This window comes from Phacochoerus africanus, chromosome 2 (genome assembly GCF_016906955.1).
Source record: "Phacochoerus africanus isolate WHEZ1 chromosome 2, ROS_Pafr_v1, whole genome shotgun sequence".
Lineage (NCBI taxonomy): Eukaryota > Metazoa > Chordata > Mammalia > Artiodactyla > Suidae > Phacochoerus > Phacochoerus africanus.
Window position 1 is genome coordinate 227,800,394 of NC_062545.1, and position 17,242 is coordinate 227,817,635.

Here is a 17,242-nt window from a genome sequence, read left to right on the forward strand (position 1 = left end):
AAGATTGATTCTAAGAGATTCTTTCAGCAATAACAGGCTGGGATATGGGTTCAGGGACAAAGTATGTACCAGAAGGAAGATCACTAAGTAATAAAGTGCTGTTGTCCTGAATGACTCAGAGTAACCTTTGACTTCTCTACTCTAGCTTGGGAAATAATAATATAGAGATGGTTTAGTTCCCCTCCATCAGAGGATAACACCATGGCAATTCAGCCGAGGCTGTGAGAGGACATTTGGACCTACAAGGTCAAGACAATCTCTGTGTATGATAACATGCTTGAAACTCACATTTCTTGGCTTGTAAGCCTGTATATTATGATGTCATAAGATTTTGAGATGAGGAGTAGAAGGGAAAGCCAAACTAAAGTGGCAAGATTATTTTTCAAAAGACTACAAGACTATGTTTGTGATTCACCAATTCATTTCCTCTTTCAGCCCATGGAGCCATTGCCACTGCCTCTATCAAGAGAAAAGTTACCACTTCTCTTTTAATATTGTCTGAGAGGTAGCAGAACAAGTTAGATTTGGTATTCCTGGCTTGTATAATAGCTAGCTCCCTATTAAAATACTCAAGAATCTTCCCAGGGAGGCCATTTAGATCCTGAGCCATCTTTGAGTCATGGATCAATTTGAAAATTCTACCAAGAAACACACACACCAAATTTTTGCTTGCAATTTCAGGGACATGTGGATCCTAGCTTAAGAAGTGTCGGCCTTGGCATTTCCATTATGGCTTAGCTGGTTAAGAACCTGGCATAGTGTCCATGAGGATACAGGTTTGAACCCTGGCATTGCTCAGTGGATTAAGGATTCAGCACTGTATATTGCAGAGACCCAAGCTGCAGCTCAGATTCGACCCCTAGCCTGGGGAACTTTCATATGCCGCAGGTGCAGCCATAAAAAGCAGACAACAAACAAATAAATAAAAGAACTGTAAGCCTTGTAGAGAGAATCTAGCAGCAAGATTTCATTTTCATTCCACCAAATGAATTTTAGGTGGCTGCAAAATAACTAGTACACAGAACAGAGCAGAATCTGACCTTTTAAACATATGAGAATATAGTTTTTTTTCAAGGGTTGTTAGTTGTGTAATGCCTAAACACCAAATTTGTACCAAGCATTTATAATGTGCTTGACATTACTAAGTGTTATAGGCAATATCATTTTAATCTTTAAATTTGGCACAGGTGAAGGCACTCAGGTACTAAAGATACCACATAGTCACATAGTTTTTGAGTCACAAACCTGAAATGACTTTAAAGCTAGTATCTAACCACCTGGTTTCCCATCTTGGAATGAAAAATTTACTCTTCACCTGCAACAGTGACAAATTTTCTAAGGGGTACTATTGTTCCTGGGAGAAGCGGCCTCAAGTAATGATATATACCTGATGATATTCAACATTAATTCTGACCATCCATCCTTCTAAAACTCAAATAAATTTACTTTCTCAGTTATAGAATCAACAGCACCAACTCAGTAGTTCAGATCATTCTTATCTATTCCACTAGTTCATAATCTCTTTGAAAACCAAAACCATGTATGCCTCACTTTTCCTCCTCTCACAGCATGTTTTGGCCATAGGGGGAAGTTCAGGATCAAATGTAAGAATCTGTTTGCTCTTTGCAGTTCTCACCAGAGGATAAAATAGTTTCCCAGATACAACCCATAAGAACACTCTTGTAACATCTTTAATAGGCCTGTTTCATCTGGCTTCTATTATATGTCATATATCCAGCTCATTGTAAAAAGCAGCCATTGGTACTTAAGCTTTACAAATACAAGACACTAAACAACTGACTTTAAAGTTTGAAATGCTACAAATCCAGGACTAAATACTATGTTCAATCCAAACTGGGGCCTTCTGTCTAAAGGCTATATGTCAACTGGGCAGATTTTGTCATTATTTAGCTGTGACAATTTGACTAGGGTCCTTAAAGATAACTTTCTAGAAAACCCTTGGACACAATCAAGTAAAGAGTGCTCCCCTTAATCTACTTTAAAAGTCTGATTTTCTATTTATTTATTTATTGCTTTTTAGGGCTGCACCGGCGGCATGTGGAGATCCCTAGGCTAGGGGTCTAATTGGAGCTATAGCCACTGGCCTACGCCAGAGACACAGCAACTTGGGATCCGAGCCGCATCTGCAACCTACACCACAGCTCAAGGCAATGCTGGATCCTTAACCCACTGAGCGAGGCAAAGTATCGAACCTAACCTCATGGTTCCTAGTTGGATTCGTTAACCACTGAGCCAGGACGGGAACTCCCAGATTTCACTTTTTTTCTAACAGGTATTAATACTTTGTTAAATCTCTGAAAAATTGTGTTATATTATTTTTGTCGCCTGATATATAATCTAGCCACTATAAAAACTGGTTGTGTTGTTTCAGATATTCAAATCAATCTAAATTTCATGCCAACCAAATAAAAGCCAAAGAATTGGTAAAAATGAAAAATGTTCAAACATAGATAATTTTGGCAGGTGTTTAAACGTAACACAGATGCTAAAGGCTAATAAGCAGGGTGGCACATTAACTATTCAAGTATCGTAACTTTTACAGAATTACTTTTTGCAGTAGTAATTTATGCAAGACAATATTTTTTTGTACGTTGGTGCTATTAGTACATTGGGGACTATGTCTAGGGAAGGGGTACCTTAAGAAAAATCACCCTAGTAAGGAAGAACATTTCTCGTAGAGTTAGATATAGAAATAGAACATCAGGGTGAGTTAATTTTCAGTAAAGAAATGCTTTAAAAAAAAATCTAAGTTGGAGTTGCCATTGTGGTGCAGCAGAAGCGAATCTGACTAGGAAGGTTTGATCCCTGGCCCTGCTCAGTGGGTTAAAGATCTCATGAGCTGTGGTGTAGGTCGCAGATTCGGCTCGGATCTGATAGTGCTGTGGCTGTGGTGCAGGCCAGCAGCTGTAGCTGATTCAGCCTCTAGCCTGGGAACCTCCATATGCCCCAGATGTGGTCCTAAAAACAAAACAAAACAAAGTCATTTATTTGCATGGTATTCTAATTTGCATGTTTGAATGCATTCTTAGTAAAGGGGATGGAAGAGGGCAGAGGACATAAAAGGAAGAATTAGTTACCATTTTTAAATTTGCCTGGATTGCAATGATTGTTTTAATCAAAACCATCAGGAAAAAAAAAACATATTCAAAACAGACTGTTAACCAACTAGAAGATAACATATAACTTTGGTCATCTTGCTGTTAAGTTTATGCCACAATATGATTTAACTTTTACTTCTAGAACTCTAACAGAAATGCACTCTGGGGGAAAACACAAAATGATGCTTTTTGCTTTTATATGAATTAAAAACCGATGTTTGTGTGTAAAAATAATAAGCATTAAACAGCACTTTTGTATTCTGTTGTTCAAGTACATTTGCTTTAAAGCAGAATGTACAAACATAAGAAACCGCTTTATCAAATTTCAGATTACTTTTCATTAACAATGTGCTGCTTCACCCATGAGAATTTTCTATGTAGTTTAAAGCTATATCTCATTGCTAATCAGTTAGAAACGACACCCATCATTCTCTCCAAAATTATATAAGCTAAATTTACAACAAAAATCACAAGAAACTCACAAATAATTAAGCAAATGAGAGTCAAATTAAAACTCTGTATACAAATGTTTACATGTGGAAGGTCAAAACTTTCCAAGTTATGAGTTACCTAAAATATGACATTTGGAATGGGGCTCATGCAACAAGAGGCTTTGCTTCTCAATGTATATTAATAAATTTGTTTTCAAGCTGTGTGCATGTATTACCAATTCAAAAAATACAATTATAATACTAGTATGCCTAACATGGTACTATTACATTATTTAGGAGACATTTGCCCACGTTCAGTTACTTGCAAAGAATTTCATTTAACATAACCCTGAAAAGAATAATTCTAATCACTTTAAACGGAATGTTTTAAAAGGTTAGGGGTCTTTATCTTTTCACTATACAACTTAATGCAACCAGTCTTATTATCAAACTCTCTTGCCAAGCTCTAGAAATCATCTCTAGAATATTAAAATTAATAAAAGCCCAAAAGCAAGAAGACAAGTTACAGACTGTATTTGCGAAATATACATCTGATAAGGTACCATTATCCAAAATATAGAAAGAACTCTTAAAGCTCAATAAGAAAACTCAATTAAAAAATGGGCCAAAGACATTACCAGACACCTCATCAAAGACATAGAGATGGCAAAATAAGAATACTAAAGATGCTCCATATATGTCATCAAGGAAATATAAATCAGAATGATGAGACTTAACTGCACACCTATTAGATCAGCCAAAATTCAGAATGCTGACAACACCATGTTGAAGATGTAGAGCAACAGTGCTGGTAGGAATGCAAAATGCTTGTACCATTTTGGAAGGCAGCTTGGTGGTTTCTTAGAAAACCAAATATATTCTTACAATATAATCCAGCAATTACAATGGGTATTTACCCGAAGTAGTTGAAAACTTAAATTGCACACAAAACCTACACATTGATGATTATAACAACTTTTTTCACAATTGCCCAAACTTGGAAGCAACGGATATCCTTCAGTAGGTATATGGATAAACTGCAGCACGCCCAGAAAATGGGTTACTCAACACTAAAGAGAAATGAGGTATCAAGCCATGAAGATATGGAGGAAACTTTAGTGAATATTAAGTGAAAGAAGCCATCTCAAAAGGTTATATACATACTGTGTGATTCCATTTATGATGACATCCTGGAAAAGGCAAAATTATGGAGGAAATAAGATCGGTGATTGTCAGGGGTTAGAGTGAAGAAACAGATTTTTAGGGCAATGAAAATACTCTGCATGATAATATGATCATGGATATATATCACTATAGATTCTTCCAAACTGATAGAAGACACCTATAGAAAATACCAACACTGAACTACAGACTTTGGGTAATTATGAGGCAACTCTTGTGGTAGATATTAATGAAGCTATTTGTGTGGGGGAGAGTGTACATGGGAAATCTCTGTACTTGCCTCTCAACTTTGCTGTGAACCTAACTCTAAAAAAATTAGGCTCTTAAAAAATTTAATAGGAAGGACTTACTATGTGCCAGGCATTGTTACCACCTCTATTTACAAATGAAGCCTGGTTCCAGGGTCCATTATCTTCTTTACCACTAGGCCATACCATTCAAAAAATTTTTTGAGTCTGTGGCACAATGGGTTAAGGATCCTATGTTGCCACAAGCTATGGTTATGTCACAGATGTGGCTCAGATCTGGTGTTGCTGTGTAGGCTTTGGCTGCAGCTCCAACACGTCCCCTAGCCCAGAACTTCCATACACTGCAAGTGCAGCTGTAAAAATTTTTTTCCCTTTGCAAGTTCATATTGTGGGAATCCAACTACAGCCCAAACCAGAGTTCCTAGTTTTGCAGGTAATGCCCACTGAAATATAAATTTTATAAAAGGACTAGCCCTAGCCCATATAACTAATACAAATCATCATGGTCCTCTCAAAACATTTCTGGAGTAGGGATGTGCCATGTTAACCTACTTAAGGAGAAATATGGTATATTCTTTAAATGTTTTATATTTCAGTGCACATTCCAAAGATAGAGCCCATTTAGAGTCTCACCTGAGAAACATTCAGGTTCAAATACAGGGGTCTAGGTAGAATTGAATCTTCTGAGCTGTCTTTACAAACCTTGATTCCCTCTCTCCAACTAATGTTCCTGACAAATTAAACCCTTGGGTCCAAATACGTCCTAAATTAATGAAATGATTACGGTAACATCATCACAATCTCACTACTTATTTCAAAGACCATTAGACCAGTTAAGTTCAAGGTCCTCCATCTTGTCTTCTTTATCCCCAACGCTCCCTGATTTCAAAACCTTAAGATTGAAAAATTTATCAAGCAAATGTGATTAGTAGAGGTAGCACTGAGAGGGGAAAAACGAATACATTTGCTTGCCTTCTAAATACTATAATTTTCAACTTGATTGTGATTCAATATTCTCTTGGAGTTCCCGTCGTGGCTCAGCAGTTTAAGAACCCAACTAGTATCCATGAGGATGTGGGTTTGATCCCTGGCTCCACCCAGTGGGTTCAGGATCCAGCGTTACCATGGTTTGCTGCTGTATAGGTTGCAGACTTGAATCAGCATGTCACTTACTCCTTTTTCTTTACTGACTTACATGACATCTGCAAAGACCAAGCCCACAGATCCATCTCAACATTAGAACCAAACTCCAAACAAAAAACCGGTGCCTGTTTTTGTACACAAACTGTCATGCCTAAAGTGTCATTTATAAAGGAAAAAAGGGGGGGAGGAAGCTGGAGGTAGGAGGATTGAACAATTATGTGCCACACTTAAAATGTTTCACACCACTTATCTCATGGTTCTCACTTGAATATATCATGTTCAAGGATGGCAATGGGAAAAAAAATTACAAGACAACCATGCAACAACCATATGTCTACATATGCAACTAAGACGTTCAATATGAAACATTTTCTAATTATCCCCCTTTAGCATTACTAACTATGGCTTAAAAACCCAATGAACAAGTGGAGGTTTCCCTCTGTACATGGCTTTTATTATTTACATAATACAATATAGCATCAATGCTGAAGAGCATGATTATGTGCAATACATAAATATGAACTATCTGTACACATCTGCAGATCTAACTCAGAACTAAGGTACATAAAATTGAAAGCAAAACTGAATGCTTTAAGAATAAAAGTAAAAACTAAGACGGAACACTGCAATAAATCAGAAGTAGTGCCTCGTGTACATACTTAACTATTTACAAATGAAAACAGGCATTACCACGACACTAATCTAACTATACTCATTTATATATAAAAAACACAAGTTTCATACATCACAAAAAACCTTCCATTATAACACAGAAGTGATATTACCAGACAAGCATCAGTGAATTATACTGCCTCTTCTAGTTGTTATTGTACAATGCTGTAGATAATGCAGCCCATGCAATACACCCAAGAACACTAGAGTCCTACACCCAAGTACAATTAATATGATAAAGCAGCCCTCTGCAAGTGGTGCTGGATACCACTAAGAAGTCTACTGCAGCCATGTTGGTTATGATTTTCCATGCAGAAGGGTACAGTTACATTAAGAACTGAAGTCTTTAAAAAAGCTTTGAACATTCTTTCTTGAACCAAAACATTCAACAAAAGATGCACATGAAAAATTAACTATTCAGATACCTTTGCAACTTAAAATTCAGATGCATGTTACTCAATAGAGTTGCTATTATGTGAAAACCAAACGTAGAGTTTTAATTTCTTCTTGTAAACAAATTAATCCTAGTGCAGTTCTGTGCTACACATTTTTAGCAATGAGTAATGCAGACATCTTCTGGTGCAGGCCAGCACAATAAGCTTCAAAGATAGCTCAAGACCCTGTTGGCTTGAAGTGTTTTACTTTTTATAACCAGTTGCGATTATACCTTTCACAATGTCTCATTTGACAGCTTTTTAGAAGACCAATTAACCAGGCTTACATATGGCACCGCATGGTTTCATGAAAGGTCTGATCCTCTTTATAGCTTTCTTCCTGCTTCCAAAGGACATGTGGAAATTAACAGGGTGAAGTTTAACTATGGTAGAAGTAGACTGCCAGTCCTTTTCTGGTGTACCATTTTTAAAAAAAATACAGGCACATAACACTAGCCAAAGGTTATACCTTGATTACATTCCCAAAGGCAGATATGCTGCAAACATGCAGATATTTCATGTATTGTTTGGCACAAGGGAACTAAATGTAGTCCCTATTATCTGTGTATTTCAATTTGCTGTGCAGATTTTCATCCAATTTTATTCAGGGGAGGGCATATACATTTTGTAGGGCTGTATCTATCCAATTCTGCCTGTAACAAACACCCAAACATCCTAAAATATCAATTGTAAGACAGACAAGTGTAAAGTAAAACTCTGGAGAACATCAAAGGAAAATGGCCATGCATCTGCTCTTTAATGTTTTCCTACGATATATTAAAATAAAAACAAAAGTATCAGTCTCTTCACAAGTAGTAATTTATATTCTCTGGATTTTTTCAGCCACAACAACTGGATTCTCTTTCCTGATTTTTGCTGCAGCTTCTGCTTTGTAATCATATGGACAGTTGTGCTTGTCAGAGTAACGGTGAAGTCCACAAAACAAATTTCCACATCGGCAGTCAAACCCTGTATATACAAGAGGAAGGAGAGTCACTTGGGAACGTCTAGCAATTAAAAAAAAAAAAAAAAAAAGCATTAATCACTACAGAAAAGGACCAGATTTTCATGGCTTTCTGCAACATGAAACAGTCTGTCACTTTAAATCCTGAGAGTGCTCTTGGCCTTCTCTGACATGGTGAAAAACTATCCTTCCATAAACACCTGGAGGTATCATACAGGATAGAAATTACACAGGCTCTGGAGTTGGAGGCTGACCTGGATTAAAATCTTAGTCCTACCTATGTTAACTGGGTAATGTTTCCTCAAGTGAAACGTAAGAAAAGACAACCATACAGTCCTAAAACTTAAAGGAAACAAAAGTACCTAGAACATTTTGTGCTTGGTTCAAACTAGGTGCTTACTGTTTAATTTAGCCACCTTTTCCCCAGGAAAACAAAGGAAAAAATCAACAAGGATGAATTTCTATCAATCCAATAAAGGAAACATAGAAGGCCTGAAGTTAGGAAAGGGTTTCATATGATTAGAGACACCAATGGAAATCAAACTTCTCATGGTCCGTTCTTCTAGTCTACTCTGGATACTTTCTATTCTTCAAAGTTGGGCATTTTGTTTTACATGTAAGACTGAACAACCCCTTAGGCAGTAACCAGGAGCTCCTTGTTAAATCCTAGCAGTAAAATATACATGGTCTTATGTGTTCTTTAATACCTGTAAGGCCAACTTTCTTTCTGCACATGAAACATCTGTTCTTCTTTGGTTTGGGCAACTCAGGAGCTTTTTCTTCACTTTGAGAAGTACTGGGCTGAGAAACTGATGGACTGGGTTGAGTGACAACTATAAAACAAGGGTAAAAATTAGAAACTTGTCCAGAGTTCACTGGCTATTATCTAAGCAAAAAAAGCAAACAATTAAAACTGGTAAGATTCTTGTGAAAGTACTTAAGAATTCTTTCTTGAAAGCATGTACTTTAAATGAAATCTCCTACTTTAGTATCAATTCTGAGAATTTCTTGCCAATTAACATAATACCACTTGTTTCTGTATATTTTATTAGATTATCACTCAATTCAAATTCCTTTAAACTCACTCTTAAGAGCTTATACTGGGGAAAAAAACCCTAAGTTTTAAAGACCTAAGAGATGTGGTCATTGGCTCAGTTTTTCCATACTGCAATTGCCTATATGCAAACTTAATTAGGGTAGTTCAAATTCATTATTACTCAGTATATAGGGTTGTCAACTTCTGAGGTACTTAGCTATAGCCATTTTGGATTTATATTGGTAGGAAAAAAACTGTAAACAAACCCAGCAAATTTCAACAAGTAAAACTCAAATCATTTATCCCTAATTAACTTCCCATCTCAAAGTTCCATAATAATTATTTTGCCATTTCAGTAAGTGCTTTATATATAAAGCACTCATGTAAAAAAACCTTGAAAGCTTAGGAAGCACTGTCTCTAGGACAATTTAAGTCCTAGCGAAGCTTTCATTTTATTTACTTATTCATTTTGCTTTTTTTTAAGGACTGCACCTGCAGCATATGGAAGTTACCAGGCGAGGCACCAAATTGGCTGCAGTTGCCAGTCTATACCACAGCCACAGCAATGCCAGATCCTTAACTACTGAGCAACGTCAGGGATCGAATTAGCATCCTCACAGATACATACTAGTAGGGTTTACATTACTGAGCCATAACAGGAACTTCTTACTTTAAGACTACTAAGGAATCGGACAGTCTTAAGACATACAGGGAAGGAGGGTTAAGAGAAAAATGATATAGAAAAGACAAAGAAAACTGAACTACAGAATGCCTACTAAAAAATTATAAATGAATAAATAGCCACAGATCTAATCCAAGAGTACAGTTCCAAGGTCAGAGTCATTTTGTGGAAAAAAAAACAAAAGCAAAACAAAAAGCCCCCCAAATCCCAAACAGAACAAAAGCCCTACAAACACCATTTTGGTCAGTTCTTCAGAAGGAAGGAGGTCATTTCAAAATACTAAATATGGATTCACTTGTCCACCTTAAGAATTTTCATCCTTTTATTAATTACGATTGATATGGTTCACATAGGCTTGGCTAGCTAATGTTAGCAAAAGTAAGCTCAAAGCAGATAATATAGTCACTGACACTATTTTTTCATAATAAAGTTTTACACTGTGTTCAGTCAATACTGTACTAGGAAATAATGATCAAATGAACTATGTGCCCATACAGTACATAGATGGTTGTTCTAGGGTCCAGCACAGTTAATTCAAACAAGTCAAACTTCTGGCAATATTAGAGCACTTTCTGCTAGAATGGTTTTGGAGAGTCATGCTATCCAAATTAAGCACAGACTCAGTCACTATCTAATGAAAACTAAAATGCCTTTCCACGCTGAGTTTTAAATTCCCACAGGGACCTAATATTTCTTTAGCTTCAAAGTTTCTTTTGTGTCCAGTATATTCTTTTGCTTGAGTAATTTCTATAATATTTACAATACCAGACTGAGTTAATGCTTTTGATTACTAAATTTTTCCTCAGGGCTCTAGAATTTAATCTATATAATCTCTTCTGTTTATGAATACATTCAATGATTTAGATACCTTTAAAATATACTGGTAAACTATCTTTTAAGTTTATCAAATTCTTAACATGTCCAGTCTTCATATTATAAACTTGGCTGATTTGCACGTGTGGGAGTGGATTATGGGGGGGAGGGAGAGAAGATTTAAGAGCGACTACTATTTTACACTTCAAGGTACTTTCAAGATAATGGTTTGCTTGGCCTATATTTTATAACTCTCTCTCCTCTTTGGTCCTTCAATGGGAAGACAAGAATTCCCCCCCACCAACCCTTCCTTATAGTACCAAATCCAGAACTGAACTAGTATTAAATGAAAAGCATACCTGGCTCTGACACCTCTGTTTTCGGGGTAGTTATTTTGTCCTCTCTTGAAATGCTCATTTCTGTCATTTGCTGAGTTACAGGCAAGGCAGCCACAGGCACATTTCTATTTGAGTTCAAGCAAACATTTTTCAAGATGTTAAGGGTACTTCTTTGCGAGGTAATAAGTTGTCAGTTCAATTTAAATCATATATTATTTTCAATAGGATCAAATGGAGCTAAATAATCTAAAAATGATACCCAGCACAAATAGTTGAGACTAAGGAAAGCAATTTGATAAATGGCTCACAAAACAAGGCTGCATATTTGTACAGGTTATGATGTTCTATTACAGCCAACTAGAAATTTTTAGCTGTGCCTGTAGTTTGTTTAAGGGCAAAAGGGGCAGCTTTGCCAAAATGCTTTGTGTAGCATGACAATACAGTCTACCATACTCTCATTTTCTACAATCCCTATACCTGAATTACAAGCAAATAAAAGCACAGCATTCTCAACATAGTATCCCTGAAGTCGTTCTGGAATGTATTATAATACACATCTTTACTCAATGACCTACAAGGTCATATTAAAGGACACTGGAATCCCCAATTATGCAACAGACGCAAAGCCAAGGACATCTAATGTATTAACATCCTTACAATTTATTAACATTCATAATTATGATGTTATAGTTATCTTTATTTCTTCCCTGTTTTATCACGAAAACCCTGAAACATTCAATCTTACCTTGATTTTTCAGATGTGCTGCCAGCAGCACCTTCACAGTTGTTTAAACTAGCATCTGCTCTTTGTACAGATGCAGAATCTGAGGTAGGACTGTTGGAACCACTAGCTGTCCCTATTTAAAAAAAGGATTGTTAAGCAACAAAACAACACTATAAACACTATGAAAACCATTAATAAGTAACAAATACTTGCATTTAATCAGGTTAGCCACTTAAGCACTTTCACTGTATTGCAGAGCCCTACACTCAAATGACAGGCAAACAAATATATATATGTATATATATGTAAAATGTCATATCCAGAGAACATAAGAATAAAACAAAACATAAAAAAAAAGAAAAAAGAGAAAAAACTACTAGAAGATGCTTGTAGACAGTCACTCATTCCTCATGTAGCCAGCCATGCCAAGTACTTGGGCTGTTGCTTTAAATTTCAAGCTTTTCTTGGGTCTTCTCTCCTGGGACTTTGAGCATTCTCAGTCTTAGTCCCCAATTCTTGGGTCTCTATTTTCTGTCCACCAATTCTTCAAATGGGTTATTCCTTGGAAACAACTTACCCATTGGACTCATTCTGCCACTATTCTGCTGTCTCTGAAGATGTTCTTTGTAGCAAACAGAACACATTCCATTTGTCCTAGGATTCCCATAAAAGCCACATCCTGTACTACACAGCATGGGCCCTGGGGTCTGGTTAGTCTCCTGAGCCATATTTTTCTGCTATAAACAAAACAAAAACAAAACTTTAGAAACTAGCATATAGTAAAACAATAAAATCATTAAATTAGTGAGTTGCCACTGTACCTTGTTAATCTTAAAAAATAAGCTAAATTATGAATATTTTGTTGCACTTATGAAACAATGGACATGAACTGCAGATTGCTAATAATTTATTATGACTTTACATTCTTCAGAATAAAAAATTTCTCATTAAACATTACAATTAATTTTTTTATCTTACCTATCAGTGTTTTAATTTCTGAAAAGGTCACACTTCTGGATCAGAATTATGTTTAAATCAATTTGGGCAATTAGTATCTTTAAATCACTTTCTGCTCTAGTGCACTACAGGCAGATCATTTCAAATAATGACAATTAATTAATGACTCATGGTATCTGTTAGTGGTTCTTTAAATTGGCTGTATCTTGGAGGTAGCTCTAAAGACTTCTTAAATCTAACACCTAAAAGTTGGGTCCACTAGTAATTCAACGATTCTCTGATGCAGAGCATCTGTACTTTTAAAATGCTCCAACACCTTTACAGAAGACTGAAAAGAGCTGATAGATCATCTCTTTCTGTTACCTTGGCACCAAAAAGTGAAGCTCTTTAACAAAGAATTTAGGTGTCAGCTGCTTAGGAAATTCCTTTCCTTCTTCCTTTGACATGTGAAATCTAGGTCTAAGTATACTTTAAAATCAGTGTCTAGAAACCTGCAATGCACAAATTATCAGCCATAGATTTACTGCTCAGCCAAGGGTTCTATTAAAACTTTTACAAGTGCTTGTCTTTCTTATACCAGAAAATAATGAATTCTTTTCAAACTCGCCAATTACAATAAAGCAAAATGAAGCAAAATACCACCTTTAGTGATGGCTGGTATTTAATGTTAGGTTACCAGAAAGATCTTTACACAGCAAACAAACATACCCTTGCTTTTCCAGAAGCCTTGTTAAAATTAGCACAAATACAGTAATGTTTTGCTAAATTCAGTACAATTTTCCTGAGTTAATAGAACATAAACATTTAATAAATGAAAAAAACTGGAGAGTTCCTGTGTCACCTTGAAATGTGTATGAATGTACAAAAAAACTTATTTCAGAGCATTTTTAATCAAAGGGAAGATACTGTGCTATTAACTTATGGTCCCTGTCATTTAAATGTACCTTAATGTTGAAAATGAGATCATTTTTAAGTTATGAACATTTCAGATAAGTGCACGGAAGTACTTCAAAAGCTAGAGCTTGCTATTTCCTAGAATCTCATGGCTTTTCCAACCACCACATACTAGGATACTCTCTTATGTTTTAATGAGTATTAACACTTCTTACTAAAATTATAAAAAGGGGAGAAGCGGACTAATCAAACTTAACCTGGCCAGAATAGTGACAATTATTCCCTAAAGCATTTAAACAGGACAGTCATCTTTTGTCAGCAAAAAAGACACCTTGGTTCAAACTTGAAAATATTTCAAGCCAATCAAGCTTGTATGGAGTGACCAATATTTGCAACTTACTTCAGACAATAGTACTAATTTAGTTGATACTGTCTCTTTAAATAGCAAGTGGAATTTAGCTGACTCATTTTGGAGCAGGGTAGTATAAACATTTCAACATAACTTATGAAGTTTATTAATAAACACTTTCAACTAGGTTTAAGTACTAACATGTGCAAAAAAATGCTTCAAATAATAAATTGTGTATTTATTTGCATGCCCACCATGCAAAGTATGTGAATCTTTTTGCCTTACACAAAAAGTAGGATTATTCCTCGAAGCCAGTTTAATGCTAGCTAGCTCACTTTCTATACTAACTTCTAGATTCATCTTACAGAGGCTTTAGAAGTAAATTGACCTAAAGTCAACCACTATTAATATTAGCTAACCTGATTCTTAAAATCTTATTTTTTTATATATAAATGGGGCTGGGGGAATCTCATTATTTCACATGCAAAATTACTTGTCTCCTTCTTCAGAAAACACATCTACTTTCAATTCACTATAAATAGCCTCCAAATTCTGAGACAGGAGACACCAAGACTTTAGTCTTCTACAAGGATTCCCATCTTGTAATTTTTACCCCCCCTCAAAGCCAGCATTTAAATGCCATCACATGTGCACAGCTTGCCTTAATATTTCTCAGAAGCTTAGATCACATGGGGGGGGGGAGCGCTTCAGCCTGTCACAAGGCTGCAATGTGACAGGCTGAGCTGGATGGAGGCTCTCACATAAAGCCTAGTCAACAGGGGCCTCTGAAATCAGCTTCTATTTATATCTCAGAGCCTGCTAACTCCTACACAACCCCCAAAACTAAGGATGCAGCATTCATATATCTAACGTAATATAGAAAACACACCAAAAGGATGTCATTAAGGTTGCTACAGTTTTTCTAACATAAGGAAGGGTAAAGAACAATGTCAAATTCAAGCCAGAAGATGCAACCATCATTAATCACTCATGAAGCTAAAATGGCCAGGGTTGTTTATAAAAACCAAGGACAGCGAAGCCAGCATCAAGGCAAAAAGAATCCTGGTTAAAGGTATTTATTTTTTGAGGTGGGTTTGGGGGATGAAGCACTGTGTTTCCCGAACTTTGCAGCATTTTAGAATAATACATATACCATTATTATTTAATACCTTTTAAATTGTTAGGAACTTAAGCATTCATGTGTCAGCTCTATCAGGTATAGCTAAATTGTTAATTTTTATAGTTTTTATAGCTGAAATGCCTATTTTTACAACTTTGGTTACCTCTAATTCATAGCTAAAAAACAAATCAAAAAGACTACGGCATATAGGGCATGTAACTGAAAATCCCCCAGCCGCCAATATGAATGTAAAAAATTTTGCACTTCTGGTGCACAAAATGTTAAAAGACATTAGAAGTGCCCACCCACTTGGAGTCAAGAGATCCGGAGTTCTAGTCTCTAATCTACCTCTAACTAAGCCAGTGACCTTGGGCGAGCCCTTACTTTCCAGATCTCAGTTCCCTCTTGCCAAATGGAGGTTAGTGTGATTTTTAAAAGGTTCCTTTTCAGGCTTAATATCGGGCCTGAGAGGGGGGAAAAAAAGGAATAAAAAAAATCTTTTGAGGACGACATTTTTGTGGGAAAAACCTGAAAAAAAAAATGCAATGTTTTCACCAATAAAGTTCTGAAATCCTACTTTTAAAAAGAAGTAAAATAAAATTCATTTAGCTTTTTTTTTTTTTTTTCTTAAAGCCTGCAAATTACCTAAATGGCCAAGTTTAAGGACAGTGGCTCCGTGACCTATATACTTCTTTACCCTAATATGTCAGACCAGATTCTTCGGAGACGCTAAATCAATCAAGGTAATCCCAGCCTTTCCCCAAAACAGCTCCACGGAGTGCGTGTAAAGCGAGCAAAGAATTTCACGTTCACCAGCCTAAATGCATGAAACAAAGGAGTAGGTGCTCCACTTCCTTCATGAAAGAGATCTTGGTTGAGAAACGCAGCGACACCGGTAAAACTGAAACACCACGACAGAGAAGGCCCCCTCACCTAATGTTCGGCGAATTCAGAACAAGTTCGGGTCCCATTGGTCCTCCACCCATACCCCTATGACCCTCCAAGAGAAGGCCTCACTCAGGAGAGCCCATCAGGGCCTTCTTCAAAAACCACTGAGTCATGCATAACAGCAGCTCCGCAGGCCAGGCCGGCCCCTCACCCAGCCTGTCCTGCGCCGACCCCCGACCCTCAACTGCTCCTCCGAGGTGGAGATGGGGGGGGGGGGTGAGGAAGGCAAGGGGCCAGGGGCGCCGCCGCCGCCACCATTTCTTTGTCTTTCCTGGTCAGGCCGCCCACGCCGGGCGCCACCGCCGAAGACGGCCGGGGTGGACTTGAGGGAGGCCCGGAGCCCGAAACCCCGAGGCCGCACGCCAGGCATTGTTTCCACGACCGTGCGAGTGCGACTGAACCGGAGGCAGGGAACCGGGTCTCCGGCCACGACGACACGATGACGCCTCCGTCTTTGTGCTTCCTGAACTGGCGGGCGGGCTCCCCTCCCCCGGACGCCGCCGGCCGCTAGGGTTTCGCCGGAGGCCTACGGCATCCCAGTCCTCCGCTCCCACCACCAGCCCGGGACGAACAGCCGGGAGCCCTGCCTCCCCTCCACACCACTCACCCTGCGGGGCCAGGAGCCGGGCTCGCGCGCGACGCCGGCGCGGTGGGGCCGGTCCGAGCCCTCAGGGATAGGCGAGTCGGGTGCCTTGGAGCCGCAGCCGCGGGCCGGTCGGAACCGCAGGAGGTTGCGCCGCCGCCGCCGCCGCCGCGGGGTCCTTCTTTGTTCCCGCAGCAGCAGTGAGCGTGGCCGGGACACGCCGGAGCTCGGGAAGTGGGAGGAGGGAAGCGGCGCGGGGCGGGGGGACAGAGGAGGCGGAGGGAGGACCGAAGGCCGCGGCAGCTAAGGCAGCTTTCGGCGCTCACCCGTCGTCGCCTCACGCCTCCACCAGCGGCGGGTTGGGCAGACTCCGAGGGAGAGCGGGGCGCGCGCAACTAGGCCTGGGCGCCGCAAGGGCCCGCGGATGGCGCTCTCTGATGCTTATTCTACCACCGAGGAAGCTGCGCTGTTCCCGGGAGCTAGGAGCCCAAAACTGAGATGCAGACAGATCTGCGCTCCAGCTCACTGACGCGTTCTCTCCTGCCGGCGCTCCGGCTCTGAGGGAAAGAGGGAGGGAGGGGGCGGGGCCTGTGCGTCATCGAAAA

General features: G+C 38.5%; 1 protein-coding gene across 1 annotated transcript; it reads right to left on the bottom strand.

Moving 5' to 3' along the window:
• Positions 1 to 7,962: 7,962 nt before the first annotated feature.
• ZFAND5 (zinc finger AN1-type containing 5) lies at positions 7,963 to 17,200 on the bottom strand. Its single transcript, XM_047767775.1, has 6 exons — positions 16,662 to 17,200; positions 12,364 to 12,523; positions 11,808 to 11,919; positions 11,084 to 11,187; positions 8,901 to 9,026; positions 7,963 to 8,198 (listed from the first exon to the last, which is right to left on the bottom strand). The coding sequence occupies exons 2-6, from the start codon at positions 12,512 to 12,514 to the stop codon at positions 8,050 to 8,052; spliced, it is 642 nt and encodes a 213-aa protein (XP_047623731.1). The 5' UTR covers positions 12,515 to 12,523; positions 16,662 to 17,200; the 3' UTR covers positions 7,963 to 8,049.
• Between the last annotated feature and the right edge of the window lie 42 nt (positions 17,201 to 17,242).